Here is a 20,905-nt window from a genome sequence, read left to right as displayed (position 1 = left end):
AACCTGTTTTTTTTTTTTTTTTTTTTAATGAATAATATTTTGTTGGAACACAGTCACACACATTTATTTACCTACAATCTATAGCTGATTTTATCCTACAGCAGCAGAGTTAAGCATTTATTTCAGAGCATATGGCCCACAAGCCTGATAGATCACTGGTCCTATATGGAAGGAGTTTTCCTGCCCTGTTCTAGATCTCAGAGGACAGCTCTGATGAATGGGTTCAGTCCTTCTGACACATTATGTGAGCAGAGCTGAGTTTGATGTGGTGTAGGGGATTGTCTGTTCTTCTTCAGCACCATGAGGTTATACCCATCAGGCATGTGTTTGGCTGCAGATAACATAGAATCTATATAATATGCATTAAAAAAGGGGGATTGTTTTCCTTGCAAACATGGTCCAGGGCTTGTGTAGATGCTCAATGATGCCTTTGAAATTGGGCTTTTTTGTTTTTCTCCAAACCATCCTCAGAATATTGACATTCATCTTCACACTTACTGCAAGATAGCGCAGCCCCTGCCAGCCCTGGGTTTGCAAACCACACAGGAATTAAGGGGGAAGTGCAAAAGGCCAGTGGAGCACGAGCCTGTCCCTTTCCCCAAACTTTCCCAGGGGTCTTTTGTGGCCAGGGACTGTCTGGCGACCACCATTCGCAAATGAGGATTCTGGGATGGTGAGAAGATGAACTCAGGTGCATCATGGGGGAACGGTATGGAGATTCTGTTGGAAATGAGGAAGGGGAGGCAATAGCAGCATGTGCTACGAGGGCTCCTCACTGTGACTGGGCTACTCCAGCACTTTTTTCCTCTATTCGTCTCTGTCACAGTTCTCCAAATTGATTTCTCTTCTTCCCACCTCCCTTTTATATTTTTGGTTAGGTGAGAAGCCTGGAAATGAGCCTGAGGAGGTGAAACTGCAGAATGCCAGCAAACAGATTGTGCAGAATGCCATCCTACAGGCTGTGCAGCAGGTCTCCCAGGAGAGTCAGCCCCGGGAAGACAAGAACATCGACGCCCGGGGCCGCAGCCAGCTGGGTGTGCAGGAGTTAACCAAGAAGCACGAAAAGAAGTAACAGGGTGGTGGGTTTGGCTCTTGTCATATGCTTGGTCTCTAGCCTTCCTGTTAGTATAGGATGCGTCGCCAAAATGTCGCCAATAAGCAAACCAACATGTGTTCTGGACACCTAGCCGTAGGATGAATTTGCGCTAGCCCTTGGCTGAGAAGCAGTGTTTTCAAAAAGTGCATCAGATGATTCTGTTCATATTTATACAGTGCCTCTGAGACAGAGTGGGGCCATACCTGACACTGTAATTGCAAAAGTAGTTTTGCAGCACAATTTAGTTTTTAAATTCTTTTTTTTAAAAAAGAGTTCTAAGTCTTGTTTATTTACTTCTGCCTTTTATGCATTCTTTCTGTGATTTCAACCATCAGCCTTTTGTTATTTTAAATGAAATACTGAGTAGAGTTCTGTGTTCTTTATAAATATTTTAAAAAGATGTTGCTGGAGTGAAGAAATAGAGTCTTAGCCCCTTTCATATATTTTTTATGAAATGAGTTCAGGTCCAAGATCAAATTAAGCAAAAGCAAATTCTTAGAGTTCAGAAGCTCAGTAAAGCAAGTATTTATATTATTATTTTTTTTAAAAAAGGAATGTAGGCCTTTTAAGAACTCATTCCTTTAATTCCAGTTCTCTAAATTGTTTCATAGCTGACATTTGCCTTCTGGGCAGAAATCCACTGGGAATATTATGGGTTTCCTTTCTCATCTCAAGATTAAATAAAATAAGACAGGTGAGTCTACATGCATGAGCCACTGACTGCTTGATTCCTCCACAGTCCAGTGGAGAAGAACTGCAGCTCCAAATCCCTAAACTGCTGCTCGCCTTGGACCTACTTAGCCTTTGGTCTGATTATGGACTGCAGCATCCTTGGAAGGAACCTTGGGGCCTTATAAAAACTGTGTCATATCAGGCTATGCATTCTCATTAATACCTAACCATAGAAACTTTCCGTTTCCCATGCACAAATTAGAATTGCTTTTTGAGATTATGAAAATCATACAGATCAGAAATGAATAATGCTTAAAATGGGAAAGGCATTTTTTTGATTCTATGAAGCATGCAAATACAGGAAGAAGCATACACAAACAGTATTATGAAGGCATTTCCGGGAAGTGTGTGTGTGTGTGTGTGTGTGTGTGTGTTTGAGCCAACTCTCTTTGGACAGGATGACTTCCTGCCCATCTTTATGGAGTCTTTGAGAATATCATTTCCTGTGCTATACAAAAGTTACAGAGATGGTGCTATTGGGGGCAGAAAAAGTATTTGACCTTTGTTAAAACTTTCAGGCTTCAGAGTATCAGTGTCTACGTTTGATAATTCTTTTTTAAAAAGCAAAGAATCGGCATATAAAATGTGACTAACGTTAAGTATATGTCTATAATTTCAGTATGTTACACTTTCCAGATGGATATGATGGATAAGAGTAGATAAAGGAAAACAATCTCTTTATCAATTGTGTTAGGCTGTTTCCCTTATGGCACAGATGGAATAAATTAATTCAGGGAGAGAATGGAGGGGAAGTAAAGGAGGTTAAATTTAAATATTGCTTATCCCTAAATATTTTTTTGGCAGAACTCATGACAGTTGAAGAATAAATTTAAGTTAATGTAAAGGCACATGAATGATGTGATATAATTGCATAGTGTAGATAGTGGAAATGAAAGTATTCAGGAAAATTATTCAGGAATGCCCACAAATAAGAAACAAACCCAATGCTTGTAGTTTGCAAGTTATCTGGCACTATGTCTACTAAGATGTCTGAATATAACCAGCCTTGTTTATTTTCTGTCACAATACAGAAGCATAAAAACATGTTATCTTTCTTCTCTGATGTATCTGTACTAATAAACTCGGGATCTTTGGGAACAAACATATTATTAACCTCTGTATCAAAATGTTATTTATAAATAAAATACACCCAGCTTTTAAGTATGTCGTTATTTTAAGCAAAGTTTTCTACACCCTGTTTGGCTATCCTTCTATGTAGATGTTACCTGCATATGGTACCCCCAGACTTTAAAAGGTGTCTGTCTTCAAACCCCAAGATAATCATCATGGCTGGAAGAAATGTTTCTTTAATGGGTTCTTCACTGTGGATGTTTAAGAAAAGTGTAAGTGTAAATATATGTGTGTTAAGAAGTTGCCTGCTGATCTCAGAAAGTAAGATTAATGGATCTGGAAGTTTGAACGTCTGTCATAATCTTCCCGTAATGCAAAAGTCTATAGCAAGGAACAGAAATGGTGATAATTTCTTGAGAGCACAGGTTAAGCAACCACAGCTTTCCATTGGTAGGTGCCATATTGGCAAAATCCTAAGAAAACTCAGTCATGAAAATGAATGCATCTTTTAAACTCTTTCTTATATCCCTCTCGGTACAAATACAAAGTTATTGGTTTTCAGGGGCAGGGGGTATGGGAAGTCATTTAATGTAGGATTCCAGTGGGTTTCCACTTGGTTGTCATCATAAGCCAGCACATAGCTTTTAGTTTTTGGAATTCATGGGAACATTTATTTCAAGTCCTTTATCTCCCTGATTTACTGCAAGGTAAAGTATACATGAAGTTCCCAGCTCTGTGTGTTCAGCTGTTCATCTTTTGCTCTGCCTGTCTCCAGGGTAGAATTAAGGATTTCTCTTTTTATGTTACCTGGCTTTTCTGTAATCATCTATCCAGTACAAACAATACTGTAAATAGATACAGAACAACTTAATGGCTCCTGGGCATCCTTTCCCTTTTGAATTCTTTGTCTTTTTAGAAAGTTTTGAACTGACTAATCTTCCCTTGGGGTGGGATTTCAAGTTCCAGATAAACAGATTCAATATATAAAATTAATCATTGTGTTCATGTCATTGAGAAATGAAAATCTGGGTATTTTCAAGGTTGTTTTAAGATCTTTATGAAAACACATCACAAAAGAGACCTTTTTATTTTATTCACTGTAATGTCAATATTATTAAGAAATAGTAGAATGAAATCTCCGTGACAAAAGGTAACAAGTTTAGCTACCGTGTTATCCACACAGAAGTAAAGAGCAGGTGGGTACTTGAGCAAATTTTTCAGTTCACATAAGGAGAAAATGGAAACAGCAATAATGCCTTCTCTCTTGAGTATGGGATTTTTTTTTCTGAGATATATTAGTACACATTACCTCATTTACCTTATTGCCACAATCTCACAATAAGGTGTAGCCAGAGAAGATCATATTCTTCTTTTACAGATAGCGTCACACTGAATCTCAGGGAGGATAAATATAACCTAAGTTGAGCACTACTGGGCACACAAATGTATGAATCATTAATCTCAAATTTTGTGAGAATGTGAATCAGGGAGCTTGCATATACATTTTAGGAATATCTACATTAAGATGAAAGAATAAAACTACTTTAGAGAATTCTTTTCCAAATAAAATAGAAAAGGGCCAGCAAAACTATTCATCAATAGAAAAAGCTCAATATCATTAACCTCAAAGAGTGGTAGCTATATCAGTCAGTTTCACATTACTATAAGGAAATACTTGAGATATTTATCTTATAAAGAGAAAAGTCTTTTTTTTAGCTCGAGCTCTGAAAGTTTCAGTCTAAGATTGGATGACTTGGTGGCTTTGGGCTCTGGGGAGGGTGGAACATCATATCTAGAGCTTGTGGTGGAGCAAACTACTTACATTATGAGCAAGGAGGCAGAGAGAATCTGAGGGACTGTGCTCCCATAAGACCCTTCAAGGACACACTCTCAATGGACCCAACTACCCCCCAACAAGGCCCTAGCTCCTAAAGGTTCCACCACCTCCCAATAACACCATCCTGTGGACCAGCCTTCAACACACGGACCTGAGGGAACACTCATCCCAGGCACCACTGGTAGCTAAGGAAGGACAGGGAACAAAACAGAAGCTCACACCACAGCACAGGAAGTCCTCTCCTCTTCCCTCAGAAGCCACCTTGGTAAGTATGCAAATTCCTGAATGGGTGTGAAGAACAACGAACCAAGTGTGTGGCTTTACCCTTTATCTTCTGGCTACAGTGTGTGGACCTAGCACCAGTCTCCTTCAACACCCGAACACAGGGAGAAAAGTCTCTGAGGAGCTCCCAGGGAAGGAAGGTGGGAAGGGAGGATTATTCCCAGCCACTTAGAATTAGGGCAAACATAAAAGTAAATCTCAAAAGTACTCAAGAGCCCTTTGTGAGCAAAAAGCACTTGACCAAGAACTCGAGCCGACTCAGAGATGCTTTAAAACAAATCCTTTGGGAATGGAGAGGTTGTGACAAAAAGACTGAGAAAAGCCGTGTGTTCACATTAATGTTAAAGCAGGTTTTCCATAATTGGCAATTGTGGCCCAAAGGATGAATGTGCATTGTTATATCTTGACAACCTCAAATATAACTAACAAACATCAGGAGGAGGATGGAGGAAATGCCATTATGCTAATGACTTCACCTGTTGACGGAAAGAACATTTATGTGAACTCAAGTTGAATGATCTAGTTAATGAACTTCAGGAGTACCAACCTCTTACTGGATTTCATAATTCCTTTATTTTTTTTTAGATTTTTTTAAATTTTCATTTTTTGTTTGTTCTTTTTAGATATACATGACAGTAAAGTATATTTTGACATATTATACAAATATGGAGTATAACTTCCCATTAGGGTGGTGGTACATGATGTGGAGTTACACTGGGGTGTGTATTCATATATGAACATAGAAAAATTATGTCTCATTCATTCTACGGTTTTTCTTAATCTTATTCTCTCTCCCTCCCTTCATTCCCGTTGTCTAATCCAATGAACTTCTATTCTTCCCTCTTACTGTGTCATTTAACCTTTGTTTTTTGGCGACTGGCTTATCACTTAGTATAATAGTCTTCATTTCCATCCATTTACCAGCAAATGCCATAACTTCATTCTTTTTTATGACTGAGTAATATTCCATTGTGTATATATGCCACATTTTCTATATCCATTCATCTGTTGAAGGGCACCTTGGTTGGTTCCATAGTTAGCTATTGTGATCATAATTCCTTTTCTTAACCTTAGAGGAAAGTTTTGGGATATAATCTTATAATAAAGAAAAACTAATTTAAAGTTTAGCAATTTCTTTTGTTTCTGATTATTTTTTCTTTCATTAAATTAAAAAGCAATGAGGTATTTTATGTACATATGTATGTACGTGTATATATATGTATGTATCTCACAAACACATAGTTTTTTTTTACTGTGTCCATTCCCATTGGAATAATTCCTTAGCACCATACACAGCTCATTATTCTCTCATTCTTCTGCCTGAAGTTGCCCAAGAAGATTTAAAAAAATTTTTTTTGTAGTTGTTGTGGTGCTAAGGATCGAACCCAGTGCCTCACATCTGCTAGGCAAGCGCTCTGCCACTGAGTTACAGCCTCAGCCCCACAGGAAGATTTTTGTTGCATAGGATATTCCCTCTGAGAAAAATAATTCTTTTTATCTTTGGACTTAGGCCACAGGTGGTCCCAAGTAAGAAGAGAAGAGAGAAGGGTTCATTCCTACAGGACTTTTCAAAGTTCAAGCAGGTTGCTGGTGTGCAGTAAAGCCTCCCTTAACTGGGTTTTACTCAACTGATTAACCAGTGCTTTTGCCACAAGCCTGCCGCTTGTCTTGGACACCCTTGCACGAATGTTCTACTAATTGAGTGATCAGTGTCGCTGATGCTGTTGCCGCTATCCATATGTCTGGACATTTCTCTCTGCACAGATGGCTGCCTGCTGCAAAATTCTTCACTTTTTGCCTGTGGATCTTTTCCACCTATGCCTGTGGGCTCAGCCTACATAAGGGGCCAGCTGGAAGTATCAGGGAGCTAAAGCCCCAGGAGAGACCTCAAAAAATGATGATTGAGAGCTGGGGCCTACACACCCCAGCCCCTTAGCTTCTCAGATGAACCAACTCTGAGGCATATTCCATTTCCCAGCAGGGGTCCCTTGAAGCAGTCCAGATGCACACAACCCTTTTCTTCTCTCTCCTATTTTCCCGCCTTCCCCTCGGTACTTCCTAGGCTGAGCTCCTGAATGAACCACCTTTACTCATGTCGTTTTTTTAGGATCTGCTTTTAGGGGTGTTACACTTAAGACTGTGGTGTTATGGTGTATGTCAGTCAGCTTTTGATCACTGTGACAAAACACCTTAGGGAAACAACTCAAAGGAGGAGAGGATCCACACCCTTCCACCAAGTCCCACCTCCCACAGTCCATTCAACCATGAATTCATCAATGGGTTAACCCATTGATGAGGTTAGTGCCTTCATGATTCAACCTTCCCCAAAGCCCCATCTCTGGACACTGCTGCAATGAAGACCAACCTTCAATACATGAGCCATGGGGGACATTGCAAATCCAAACCATAATATGGTGCTTTCTATCAAAGAAACCCAAGTTGATAATGATTTGTGTCTTGTTGCAGAGAAACTGCAGATATTGAGCTGGAGCTGGTGTCATTGAAAACAAACCCCCAAAGTAATAGGCTGTGACTTGTTAAGAAATCAGATGTGCTGTTCATTTTGATTTTTATTACAGATGTCTTGGTTGTCTTAAGATTAATTGATCTTGTTCTGTTTTCTAAGCTGGCTGATTTATAGCCACCGGCTATACACAGATAACAAATAGACAGCCACTAGAGGCTGCTCTGCTAAAGGAAAGTGGCAGAGAGAATATTGCCAGTCCACACAACTTACGAAACTGAAGAACTGAGATTTATTTAGTGTACAGATGATGCATGTTGAGCCCAACAATTTAATCAGTGTTAAAGCTGAGTATTTTGGTCCAGTTTTGGGAAAAAGACATCCTTTCCATTAATTTATTATTTTTTTATGCTTTACAACTAAAAGCTGCCTTTTGAAATCTGGAGAAATAAATTCAAGTAGGTCTATAGTTTTTTTCCCAATTAAAAAAAAATTCAGGGGCTGGAATTGTGGCTCAGAGGTAGAGTGTTCGCGTACCACATGCGAGGCCCTGGGTTTGATCCTCGGCACCACATATAAATGAATGAATAAATAAATATATAGGGGTATTGTGTCCAACTACAACTAAAACAAATATTAAAAAATTCAAAGTTTTCAAAAAAAAGAAAGAAAGAAAGAAAAAAAAAAGCAATGTTGTTGAATCAAGAGCACACAACTCTAAGCCTATGACCTGGGTTTCAGGAACATTCTAATTGCTAAAAACATCTTGTGCTAGTCACTCACACATTTATCATAATATGCAATTATATCTCTATTTCTAATAAATTTTTTCATTGCAATTTCTACAGGTAGACTGTAGACTTCATGAAAACAGGTAATGTCCTTTTGGTTTAACCTATATCCTAAAGCCTCACAAAGAGTAAGCACCTGGTAGCTACTTGTTAAATAAAAGCGTAAATTATCTATATGATAATAAGGAGCATCTTAATTCTTTTGAGCCTTGTTTTGATCAGCTGTGAAATACATGTTCATTAAGGTGATCTCCGGGCTTCTTTCTAGTTCTAAAAGTAAATGATTCCAGGTGTTTTGTATTTTTTGCTGAGGATAAGTGTACGGCTTGATGAATTTTTATGTGCATATATACCCAGATCAGCACTGCCTGATGGTTGTAGAACATTTCTACCATACAGCAAGTTTTCTTATGCTCTTCCCAATTGCTAACTCCCCAAATCAAAATGATATTATGACCCATATAATAATAGATTCATTTTTGAATGTCATATAAAAAGAATCATGCAATACAGTCTCCTTTTTTTTTTCTTCCTTTTCCTCTGAATATTTTGTGAGAGATTTCATTGTGTTGTTGCAAATAGGGGTAATGTGTTCTTTTTATTTGCTATGACTTCTATTGTACAGATATAATTCACCCATTCTACCATTGAATATTAAAGGTCCCCCTAACTTTGGCCATTACAGATAAAGCTGTTATAAAGATTCTTGTACATGTCCTTGAATATGTACATGAATGTCCCTTGGGTAAATATCCAGGAATAGAATTTGTGGAATCAGATCGTACGTGTGTTTAGCATCCTAGGTTCTGTGACAGAGGGTTCCAATGTGATAGTGCTAGTTTTTCCTCTGCAGCTGAGTTGCAATTGCTTTGAATGTTCAAGGCAGGCTTGGTCTTTCTACAGAGCACTTGCTTTCGAAGCCTGGTGAAACCATGGGAAATATCCTCTGCCCTGAAGCCCTTGCAAACCTAGCCTCCCATGCGCAGTGTTGCAATTAAGCGAGACTCTCGGGGGTGGGGGACTAGCCTCATTTTAACAATTTCATTTCCCTTCAGTTCATCTGACTGCCCAAATGCTTGCTGATTTCATTTTCAGTCTTCACCAAGAATCAGCCAAGATGCCCTTTCCCTTCCTTGCTGGCCATCAGAAGTAGGTGATTGCTTATTGTGGAAGGGTCTCCCCTGGTCTATATTCCCAGTTCATCTAGCCTTTGTTGCATACCTGCTACTCTGTTTTATTTAAAATATGCCTTTTGTAATTTGTCCATTTTTTTTCTGCATTAGCAGCATTGGGCTACATTCTTCCCAGGAGCAGAAGTCCTCTGAGTCTAGGAATCAGACACGTTGGTGGCAGTGATATTATACTGTTAAGGATCATATTTATAATCTTGGGATCAAGTGTATGAGCTGAAACCTAAGGTCACTCTTTAGAATCGTAATATTGGATAGGACTGGGATAGCCTGTGTGAGGCCATGGATTTGATCCCTAGCACTACACAGGCATACTTTTAAACCAAAACCCAAAACCTCAAAAACCACATTGGAGAAAACTTTGAGTAGTGGATATGTGTTGTGATAGAAAGTGCTGTTCACTGAAGAAATTTTGCCAGGGTTAAATTCACTTAAAATTACACTTGAAGCAGGTAATAAAGACTCCCAGAGGGTCATTAAATAGCAACCCTTTTCAACTCTTGACTTTGTGTATGTTAGGGTATACTTGCTTCCAAAGTACACACATGTATGTTCAGAATGAAATTACAGATAAGTATTTTTTGGTCTTGGTTCTATATGAAAAGTAGGCCTGTTTTATAATAATCACTCATTCATTATTAAACAGAAATAATTTACATAAGAAGTTCGTACTTAGACTTTCACTATTTCTCAGGAGGTCGGATCTCTGTGGCACCAGGTTAAATTAAAGTGGTCTGCTATAGACAAAAGACCTCAAGATTTTCTGGGAACTTGCCAGCTGGACTTCCAAGAGAATTCTTCTTTTGTATTGAATGGTGAAATCAGAGTCTTGCTTTCTTTATAAAAGAAAATAAAAAACAAAAACAAACACCTAAAACCCCACATGATGAAAATATTCTCTATCATTTTTGGGACCATAATATAATGGTTCCAAAATATATAATATATATTATATTACATAATATATAATATAATTCTTTATTACTTATGATATCTTACAGCAAAATGTGTTCTAACATAATATTTTTAATCCCATGAGACTTTATAACTCTAAATTTATAAAGTTAAATGACTAAAGAGAGCATTAAAATTACATATAAATATTCTGTGAGTTAAAAAATAAGCAAACAAATTGATAATAAATACTATGTGCATACTAGAGAAATTATGTAAGGAAATGACCTTTTTGTAGATGATTTAGACATATCCAGGGAATAAATAATGTGGATAATGGATTCAGAAAATATGTTTCATTTTTATAAAGAATTTCTTTTTGGAGTAGCATGTTACTCCACTAATTTATCTCAGATAATTTATTTTTATTGAATTAAAGGTTTATTGAAAATTAGAGTTCATGCTGAAATAATATAATTATTAAGCTATTACCAATTTCTTGATGCTGGGAGTTGTTCAAAATTAAATAGATTTTGACCTTAAACAAATGAATTTATCTTTCTTAGGTTTATTTTCATTATTTCAAGGCAAGCGGATAATTATACCAGTTCCATTTGGTGTCGGCCATATTGATATGTGATCCATATCAGAATGTTGGAATCATTGGATTAGCCCTTGTAGGGTCTAAACAAATGAAAGCTGTTTAGGCAAATTCATCCTTACCACTAGCTGGACGGCAATATTAAGACTACTGTGTGTCAGTGAATCTCACCATACAAGAAGTTAATTAAAAAAATAACAATGGGTAAATGGAAAAAAGATCAGTTTAGGGAAGGGAGCATTGATTTGTAGGGAGGGAAGGAGAAGGAGAGGTACTAGAACTGAATTAGAACAAAATATATTTCATGCTTGTATGATAATGTATTATATATATACCAATATGGCTGATAGCAAATGTAACTGGTATAATGATCCTCTTGCCTTGAAATAATGAAAATGTATTCCACTATCAGGTATAGCTAAAAAGAACAACAAAAACAAAAATATCCCAAAAAACTATCGTGAGTTTTCTTCACCTGGTGAAAAAGCAGGATAGCCCTTTTTTATAGACTAATACATGTCCTGAGCACCCTGCTCTACCCCCAATTTGTGTCTTTTTCTTGCCCCTTGCCCCTTCTTTCTGCCTTCCAAACATAGGGGTCATCCTAGGCAAGGACTTCTCATACCACATGCAAGAAAGGATGAGAAGCATTAAGAGATTGGTTCCATGTAGAATAGTTTCAAGAAAATATACATTTTTCTTTAATACAATTTGATTTATACTTCTTCCCATAAAAGCTTCACTGAATCTCCTAAAAGCTACATCCCTTGGTGAAAGATCTAGTTATAGATCTCTGAGGATTGATTGCCTGTTGTCCTTGACCCACATGAGAAGCATTCAGAATTGTGGTGAGAGGAAGTGAGTTGAGCTCCCTCTAGGGGGCAAAATGTGTCATTCACACTACTGCAGGGGATTTGTTCACTAGAACAATGAAAGAAACCCACTTAAGAAAAATGAAGGTACCACACAAACTGATTCTGTTGAGAAGTGACACTACACACTGTATGAAAAATCTTCGCTTTAAAGCTTGGTTTAAGGTGAAGGAAAAAAGAGATGTAAAGTGCTATTGATGCCAGTACATCTAATGTCATGTAGACATTAACAGGTTTAATAAGATACAAAATAGTGGACAGCAGAAATGGTTTCATGGAGGGATGGATATTTCAATGGAATACTTACAGAATAGATAAAGGGAAGAATCATAAAGACAAGCTATTGCTTTAAATAAGCTTTCTAAATTACCATCTTTATTTTATTATTATTTTAAATACATTGACTTATCTAGGTATATTCTTTTTTTTTTTAAGAGAGAGAGAATTTTTTAATATTTATTTTTTAGTTTTCGGTGGACACAACATCTTTCTTTTTTTATTTTATGTGGTGCTGAGGATGGAACCCAGTGCCCGGCGCATGCCAGGCGAATGTGCTACCGCTTGAGCCACATCCCCAGCCCCTATCTAGGTATATTCTACGCTTTTACTATGGAGTCTTTCTTTCTTTTGGTTTATTCCTTAGTCTTCAGCTTTCTAGTCTTTTCATCTGCTAAGTGCTATGTACATTATAATAATAAAATACTAGAGAATCCGTGAGGGTCATGACCTCAATTTCCTTGCCTGGCAACGAGCAGGTGCTCAATATATATTTGTTGGATGAATATATTAATTAACTATTCATAGAATTTTTAACTCATTCATTAGCATATATTACATTCCAAAATCCAGGGTTAGTTTCTTTCATGCACTGGCCAATTAAATTCTTAGTTCTGTATGAAGTGTGTAGCACATTATGTCCATTTGAAAGTTTTGGAAACTCTGAAGGTCAAGTAACTTGCCCCAAAGAATCCTTCTAATAAGTATTGAGATAAGAATTCAAAGGAAAACACGCTGCTATTTGCAACTTGTGACTAGGGCTTTATTGTGGGTCTGTGCAGAGAGTAGGAGGTACCATGGAAGGCACCAGAAAGCAAGCTCCTGATTCTTCCCTTTACTGGGCATCTGACCTCCCCTGCCTTAGGGTCCACACTTGTCAGTGTGGAAAGAGACAACCTCCTCTCTGTGTCTATGCTGGGTTGTTGTAAGGATTTATTTTGAAAGTGAGACAAAACCTGTAAAGTATGAAAAATATGTGAAATATGTAAAATAGGTTTATTTGGCCCTCTGTTTCCACAGGTTTATCCAATGATTCAACCAAACACATACCCAAACTATTTGGAAATAACAGACAGCGTCTTTAATGAACATGCACAGAAGGTTTTCCTTGTTCTTATTTCCATAAACAATACAGTGTAACAATCATGTACATTGTATTTACATGTTTATATAGTAAGTAATCTAGAGATGATTTAAAGTATATGGGAGGGTGTGTGAGGGTTATTTGCAAATAGCACACCATGTAAGGTATGCTATTTATGTAAGGGACTTGAGCCTCCATGGATTTTGGTATCTGGCAAAGAAGGAGCTGTTTTTGAAATGCTAAGTAAATACAGCAATAAAACTTAAAAACCCAACAGATTGGGATTTGCAGAATCTATATGCCTACTTAGATCATAAATGTTAACTGGCCTGAGTAGCTCTTGATCCATGCTATAAAATATTTTTTAAAAGACTTAAAGTACATACTAATAATTTAAATGATTATTAGAGGATGTTATATACTGTTTGCTCTTTATTTTATGTCGTATCTGGAATATATCTTGGTGTTCCTTTCAAGTACAGGATAAAGTTAAAAGTTTTTTTTTTCTCATCTAATTAAGGATGTAAGATTAGCTAACTCAATTATAAAAGAGCTGATCTCTTTCCATCCCCTTCCCTTGTCCTCCTGCTCCTTTTTATAAGTGAATTAACATGCAATTTAAATCGAATGAATTATTGCTGCTCAGAAGATATACTTTAATAGCTCCTAGAACAAAAACTAATAGGAAAATAGCCTTAACTGAAACCAACATTGCCTTAAAATTTAGTTTGAAATTGAATTTCAAATCACTTAATATATAAGTTCCAGAGTCTAAAGATAGGATGTATTTTGTTTTATATTGTTTCTTTATTCTTCATGTGAAAATGTGACCCTATCTGTATATACTGTGGGGTTTGACTATAGCCATAGTAGCAATATTAACTTTAATAGTCTATAATTAACCATCTATAATTATAAAATGCTAGATCTGAGGGGCTCTTTGGGCAGCCTTTCTCAGAGGTCTGCAGGATACTCTGAAAAATTTCTTAGGCTGATCAAGTTGAAAAACTCTCAGCATGGCCACCCACTCTTGGAAAGTGTCAGTGCATGGACTCTGAGAAGGTTTTGGTAATGAAATGCATCAGTCTTTGTTTAATTGATTATTTCACCAGTGTGCTTCACCACAGAACCCTGTAGTTAAACAGCCTTTAACGACTTGCATGGTAACACATTGGGATACTTAGTCCAGGTCAAGGGATCTCCCCATGGTCCCACAAACTCAGGGGTCTTGATTCCCAATCTACTACAGCTAGCTGATGTCTATTCCAAAAAGAGAAAGAATGCATAGTTGCGATGGCCTGCTTTTAGAGAACTACCATTGAATGTCTTTTAAAAATCAATGTATACAAACCATGTCTTTAATAATTTGCTTTAAAATGTTGTCAGTTATAAAGCTCCTCAAACTTGAGTTACAACTTTTTGAAACTTGAATATTCTGAATTTTAAAATTGTTGTGAATTGCAAATATCATTGGTAATTATTCTGTAAGCATATATTTGAGTCCTACATGGCATAATTCTTCTGGGCTGGATATTTAAAATGATTAGAAGCAACAAATTACTCTTATATATCTTGATTTCTTTTTTCCCTTAATTTCTTCTTGGTCCTTCCAATTAACCTTCATAAATAAGAAAAATGGAAGTATTTTAATTTTTATTTCCAGTGCTACAGAACAACATGAATTATGTGTAATTTAATCTCATATGTGTTTTGTAGATTGACTTTTTAAGCTTTTGACCAAAACCATTAAATATTTTTAAATATTTATCTATCATGTTGTCATAGTATTAGCTTTCTGTTCCTATAATATATACCTGAGATAATCAACATATAAAGAAAAAAGGTTTATTTTGGCTCACAGTTTTAGAAGTTTCAGACCATGAATGGTTGGTCCCATTTGCTTTTGGGCTTGTGTTGAGCCAGTATATGATGATGGGGGTGTGTGGTAGAGTAAAACCACTCACCTCATGGCTGGGAAGCAAAAAGAGAGGAAAACGAAGGGGCTAGTGTTCACTGTCCTCTTCAAAGGCCTGCCCCCAGTGACCTAGAGACCTCCTACTAGATCCCATATCTTCAAGGTTTCAATGTCTCCCCAAAGTACCACAAAGGGGGAACAAGCCTTTATCACTTGGACCACTTAAGATCCAAACTACAGCACCCATAATCTGAATTTAACCCTGTAGTGTACCCAGACTTGATCTTGAAAAAAAAAAATCACCCATATCCTTGGATTAATTTCTGATTAGTTTAACCCATTAGTATCCTTACCACTCCAGGGAAGAAAAACCCTGCTATCCTGCTGAATATCACTTGGGTCAAAAACCAAAAATATCCCTTGTATGCATGGTACTTAGTGTATACCTGGGATACTTGTGAAAGTCTTGAGATAAGCCTTCCCTAAAGACACACCAGAGCTGAGAGAATTTATAGGCTCTTGAAATACAGTAGGAGTTTGGAGGGGCCAACCTCAAAGGACATTTGTTGGACTGAATCCATGAAGGCCATAACCTGGAGTGGAAAAATGACTCAGAGTTGTGCAGCTTTGAGAAGACACCCTATGTACGGTAGGTAGGTTCAGAATGTTCCCCCTGAGGAGAAGAACACTTGCTGTACGACTTACTGATGGCTGCCAACCACGGAGAAAACTTGTCTTTCAGAAGAGGAGAGAGCTTGGCCTCATGGAGGGTTCCACTCTGTGGGAGGTGATGGGACATGAAAATCAAGGGAGAATGGTAGGCTTCAGGGAAAAAAAAGCTGTCAGGAGAGCAGAGAAAGAAAAGTCTGTGGATATGGACTCCACTTTCAACAAACAATTTGAGTCAACTTAGTAGGAGTCAGGATGTAAAACAGCATTGATTCCGGGTAGCATAGCTACACAGTGATAAATAACATTTCCTAAGTTTCTGCGATGGATGCCCAAGTATTTGCAAAGTATAATCTAGTTGAATCCTCAGCACCACCAAGTTTAAACATCATCAGGACTCTTCACAGAGGTGAAGGCTGAGACTTAAAGAGGTTAAACCATTTTTTGAAGATTCTAAAAAGTGACAGGGCAGGCATTCATGTCCAGGTTTGTGTCCACAATTCAGGACCTTGATCAGGTTTTGGCTATCCTTGGATCAAAGTGTCCAGGCAAGCTTTTGACTCTCATTGCCCAGGATAACCTAAACAGAAGAAGTACAGCACTCGGGACATTTGACAAAGCATCCATGGAGTGAAGTACCAGGTTTCTTATGAATTAAACATAATACTTGCTTTAGTTGTTGACTGATTTAGTGGTTGACGAGTACTTTCAATGCCTTGGGACAGCAGGAGAGAGGATGAGAAGCATTTGAACTTGAATGCCTTCTGATGAGGTGTCCATCCCTCAGATCCCCACAGCCCTCTATTTCCTACTGGGATTTGAAGGGTGCGTTTCAATGTCCTGGACCCTTTGACACCTGAGATGACAACTTTGCCTCAGAATTAGCTATAAAGGAGAGAGGAGGAAGTGATCAAGTGGACCCAGAGGGAGATGATGGGTAGATGAGCAGGAAAATGTGGTAAGTTTTGTAAATTTGATATTTATCAATATTTCCTTTTATCCATTTTAAAATAACTTTCCTCTTGATTTTTAGCCAAAATCAGGTAAGCTTTTATTTATCTATTTTATGAACGTATTATTATACCAGTTTTCTTCTTATTTATATTTTTGCCTTTGGTAAAGAAAATTAAATCATACTTTTATTGCAAAATAACATATACTTACAAAAAGAGAAAAAGAAAAAAAAATAACCCTTAATTCAGTTGCTCTCAGGGAAACACTATTATTGTTAATGTCTGGTACTCCATGTGCAGATCTATGCATTTCTAAATCTTTTAAACAAAAATAGAACATTTTCTATATGCTGTTTGCAACTTATTTTTTCTACTAAGCAGGATCTCATAAATGTTTTCCTCTGTTCCTCTGTGTCTTAAACACTTTTTTTTTTTGGTTGTTATTACCAGGGATTGAACCCAGGGACAATTGACCACTGAGCCATATCCCTAGTTGTGTAGGAGGAGGTTTTTTTTTTTTTTTTTTTTTTTTTTGTATTTTTATTTAGAGACAGGGTCTCACTGAGTTGCTTAGGGCCTCCTTAAGTTGCTGAGCCTGGCTTTAAATTCGCGATCTTCCTGCCTCATCCTCATGAGCCACTGGGATTACAGACATGCACCACCACACCCGGCTGTTATTAAATACTTTAGCTTTTCAGTTACACTTTTCAGGGTTTTGCTGAAAGAATTTGCATAACTTGATCTTTTACTGAAGGATATTTCTGGACCTTTTCTTGAATTACAAGTAAACAGACAACGTGCATTGTTCGAATGTTAAGAGTCATGTTTCTCCATTATTCTTGTCAGCGCTGATGGCTTGAGCAGCTCTACTTATCACTTTCTTTAATGTTTCTGAGCTCTGAGGAGCCAGAGGAACCCTCCACAGAGGAAATGAAGCCAGTGAAGACACAGCTCAGGTGAGAGGACTCGTTTTGCCACTAGATGGCGCTTTAGCCGTTGAAATGAAACTCCAGGCCATCTTTAGAAATGTTCTTTTGAGAAGTCAATTAAGCTTTTCAATGATTTCTTACTTTTTTCCTATATGTATTTATTCAATTATTTGTATATTTTTAGTTTTCTCTTGCATAACTATCCAGTAGCACCATCATTCAGCTGGTTTAATCAGCACACTATATTTCTGTTTTAATTTTTTTTAAAAACTACAAAATATTAGTTTTACTTTCACTCTTATCTGTTAGAATAAAGTAAAAGCAAAACTATAACCCAAAACAAACAGATTAAAATCAACCAACCAACTAATGGATCAGCCACACAAATGACCTGGATTGAAAGTGCTATGGGGTCTTAACTTTGAGGAGTCTCAATCCAGCTGTTAGTACTCACATGAAAACAGAACACTTTTTAGTTTTCTGTTAAATAATGGAACATGAATTTTGAAAAACCTTGCTTCTAAGTTATCCATATGTTGCCAATGTGTAGGAAAATGTTAATCCTGGCTTAATTGTTAAGTGCCAGAATCCTGGTGTGTGCTTGTATATCATTGAGAATTGCTTCACAATGAGGATGTGTTCTGAGAAATGTGTTGTTAGCTGTTTTAGTTGTTGTGTGAACAGTAATATCAACATACACAAACCTGGATGGTATAGTTTACACCATAGCTTGGCCATAGGGCTTGTTGCCATATCATATCGCCTATTGCTCTTAGGGCCATGATGATGAACAAAGCAGTATGAGATTAAATCAAACACAGAGAAAATGATGCAGTAAAGAGATATGGTAGAAAAGACAGCCTATTCACCAATGGTGCTGGGAAAACTGGAAATCCATTAGTAGCAAAATGGAATTAAACTTATATCTCTTATCCTGCAAAAAAAATCAACTCAAAGTGGATCAAACACTTAGACACCAGAACAGAGATCCTATTTCCCCCTAATAGAAGAAAAAGTAGGACCAAATCTTCACCACATCAGCTTAGGAACTGACTTTCTTAACCAGGCTCCTAAAGTGCAAAAAGTAAAATCAAGAATCAATAAATGGGATGGATTCAAACTAAAAAGCTTCTTCTCATCAAAGGAAACCATCAATAATGCGGAGAGTGAGCCTAGGAATGGAACAAAATCTTTACCACACTCACCTCAGATAAAGCACTAATCTCCAGGGAATACAAAAACTTAACACTCCCCCCCCAAAAAAAACATAAACAAAAACAAATAACCCAATCAATAAATGGGCTAAGGAACTGCAGAGATATTTCACAGAAGAAGAAATACAATCAACAAACATATAAAAAAATGTTCATCATCTCTAGCAATTAGAGAAATACAAATCAAAACTACTCTAAGATTTCCTCTCATTCCAGTCAGAATTATCAAGAATAGAAGCAATGACAGGTGGTGGCAAGAATATGGGGGAAAAGATACACGCATACATTGCTGGTGGGACTGGATATTGGTTCAGCCACTTTGGAAAGCAAGATGGAGATTCCTCAGAAAACTTGGAATGGCTGACCAAGCTATTCCACTCCTCAGTTTATACCCAAAGGATTTTAAATCAGCATACTACAGTGACACAGCCACATCAATGTTTATAGCAGCTCAATTCACAATAGCTAACATATCAAACCAGCCAAGTTGCTCTTCAACAGATGAATGGATAAAGAAAATGTGGTATATATACACAACGGATATACTCAGTCTTATAGAAGAATGGAATTTTGTCATTTGCAGGTAAGTGGATGGAGCTGGAGACTATCATACTAAGTGAAATAAACCAAACCCCCCAAAACAAAGGCTGAATATTTTCTGTGATAAGTGTCTGCTAATCCATAATGGGAGGGGGTAGGGAACAATGGAGGAACTTTGGATTGTGCAGAGGTGAGTGAGGGGAAGGGAGGGAAGGACAGTGGAATGAGAAGGACATTAATTATCTATATACATGTATGATTACACTACCAGTATGACTTTGTACTGTGTTCAGCCAGAGGAAGGAGAAGTTGTGCTCCATTTGTGTACAGTGTGCCAAAATGCATTCTCCTGTCATGTATAACTAAATAGAACAAATTAAAAAGTAAAATAAAATAAAATTTTAAAAAAGAAAACATGATAGGCTTGGCTTGATGATACATGCCTATAATCCTGGCTACTCAAGAGGCTGAGGCAGGAGGATCACTAATTCAAGGCCAGTGTGGGCAACTAAGTGAGATCTTATCTCAAAATATAGAAATAAAAAAGGGCTGAGGATGTAGCTCAGTGGTAGAGCATCCCTGGCTTCAGTGTCCAGTACTGCAGACAAATACCAACAATAACACAAACAAAAACCAGAGGGGGAGAGGGGGTTGGTAAACACAAGATACATGAGGCTCTGGCTGGCATAAGAGAGCCTACTATTTACAGTGTTACTATTACAGTGAACTGTTTTTTTAAAAAAATATTTATTTTTTAGTTATAGGTAGACACAATATCTTTATTTTACTTTGTGTGGTGCTGAGGATCAAACCCAGTATCTCACGCATGCTAGGTGAGCACTCTTATCTCTGAGCCACAACCCCAGCCCTAAAGTGAATTATTTTTTTAATAGGTAGAAGGAGCACATTCTAAGATAATGTTAAAAATTAAGATGTTAAATACATAAACTAATAACACAGTTGTTTACTATAAGTATTATGCACCGTGCATAGTTGTACATGCGGTCCTTTTACATGATTGGTAGCACTGTAGGTTTGTTCACATCAGCATCACCACAAACATGAGTAACGCATTGCACTATGACATCACAATAGCTCTGATGTCACCAGGTGACTTTCATCCATTATAATCTTATGGGATCGCTGTCGTGCCTGTAGCCTGTCATTGGCTGAAAGGTCATTATGGGGCATGTGGAGAAGAAAGGTCACTTCAGGAACACAGCACAAAGGCACATGCTACATGAAACTCCATCAAGAGCCACAAGTGGTTAATTTCTTGGGTTATCAATGATTAGAAGGATGGTGTTGAGTGTCCTTTTTAAAAGGGCAGATCACTTGGAGTTGACCTTTACATTAGGGAGGTTAAGTTTGACATTGATGGATGTGCCAATTACCCAACCAGCCTGCTTGGCTTTCTTGATAGGATAACTATGTTAATTCCAAGTGTTCAGGGAAATGAATGTCTTTGTGCTTAGAGTTTTATTTTCTTCTAAAT

General features: G+C 37.4%; 1 protein-coding gene across 1 annotated transcript; it reads left to right on the top strand.

Moving 5' to 3' along the window:
- Positions 1-698: 698 nt before the first annotated feature.
- Akain1 (A-kinase anchor inhibitor 1) lies at positions 699-1,072 on the top strand. The gene is made up of 2 exons (XM_071602598.1): positions 699-743; positions 827-1,072. Exons 1-2 carry the CDS (start codon positions 699-701, stop codon positions 1,070-1,072), a joined length of 291 nt encoding a protein of 96 aa, XP_071458699.1.
- Positions 1,073-20,905: the final 19,833 nt, after the last annotated feature.

Source organism: Marmota flaviventris, chromosome 16 (genome assembly GCF_047511675.1).
Source record: "Marmota flaviventris isolate mMarFla1 chromosome 16, mMarFla1.hap1, whole genome shotgun sequence".
NCBI classification, from domain to species: Eukaryota; Metazoa; Chordata; class Mammalia; order Rodentia; family Sciuridae; genus Marmota; species Marmota flaviventris.
This window is presented reverse-complemented; position numbering and strand designations above follow the sequence as displayed.

What these genes read in the sequence shown, in the direction of transcription:
- Akain1 (XM_071602598.1), top strand. Translation starts at nt 699, where the DNA reads ATGGGGGAACGGTATGGAGATTCTGTTGGAAATGAGGAAGGGGAG. An exon ending in TTGGAAATGAGGAAGGGGAG is followed by an intron (nt 744 to 826) that starts GCAATAGCAGCA and finishes TCTCTGTCACAG; the next exon opens with TTCTCCAAATTGATTTCTCT.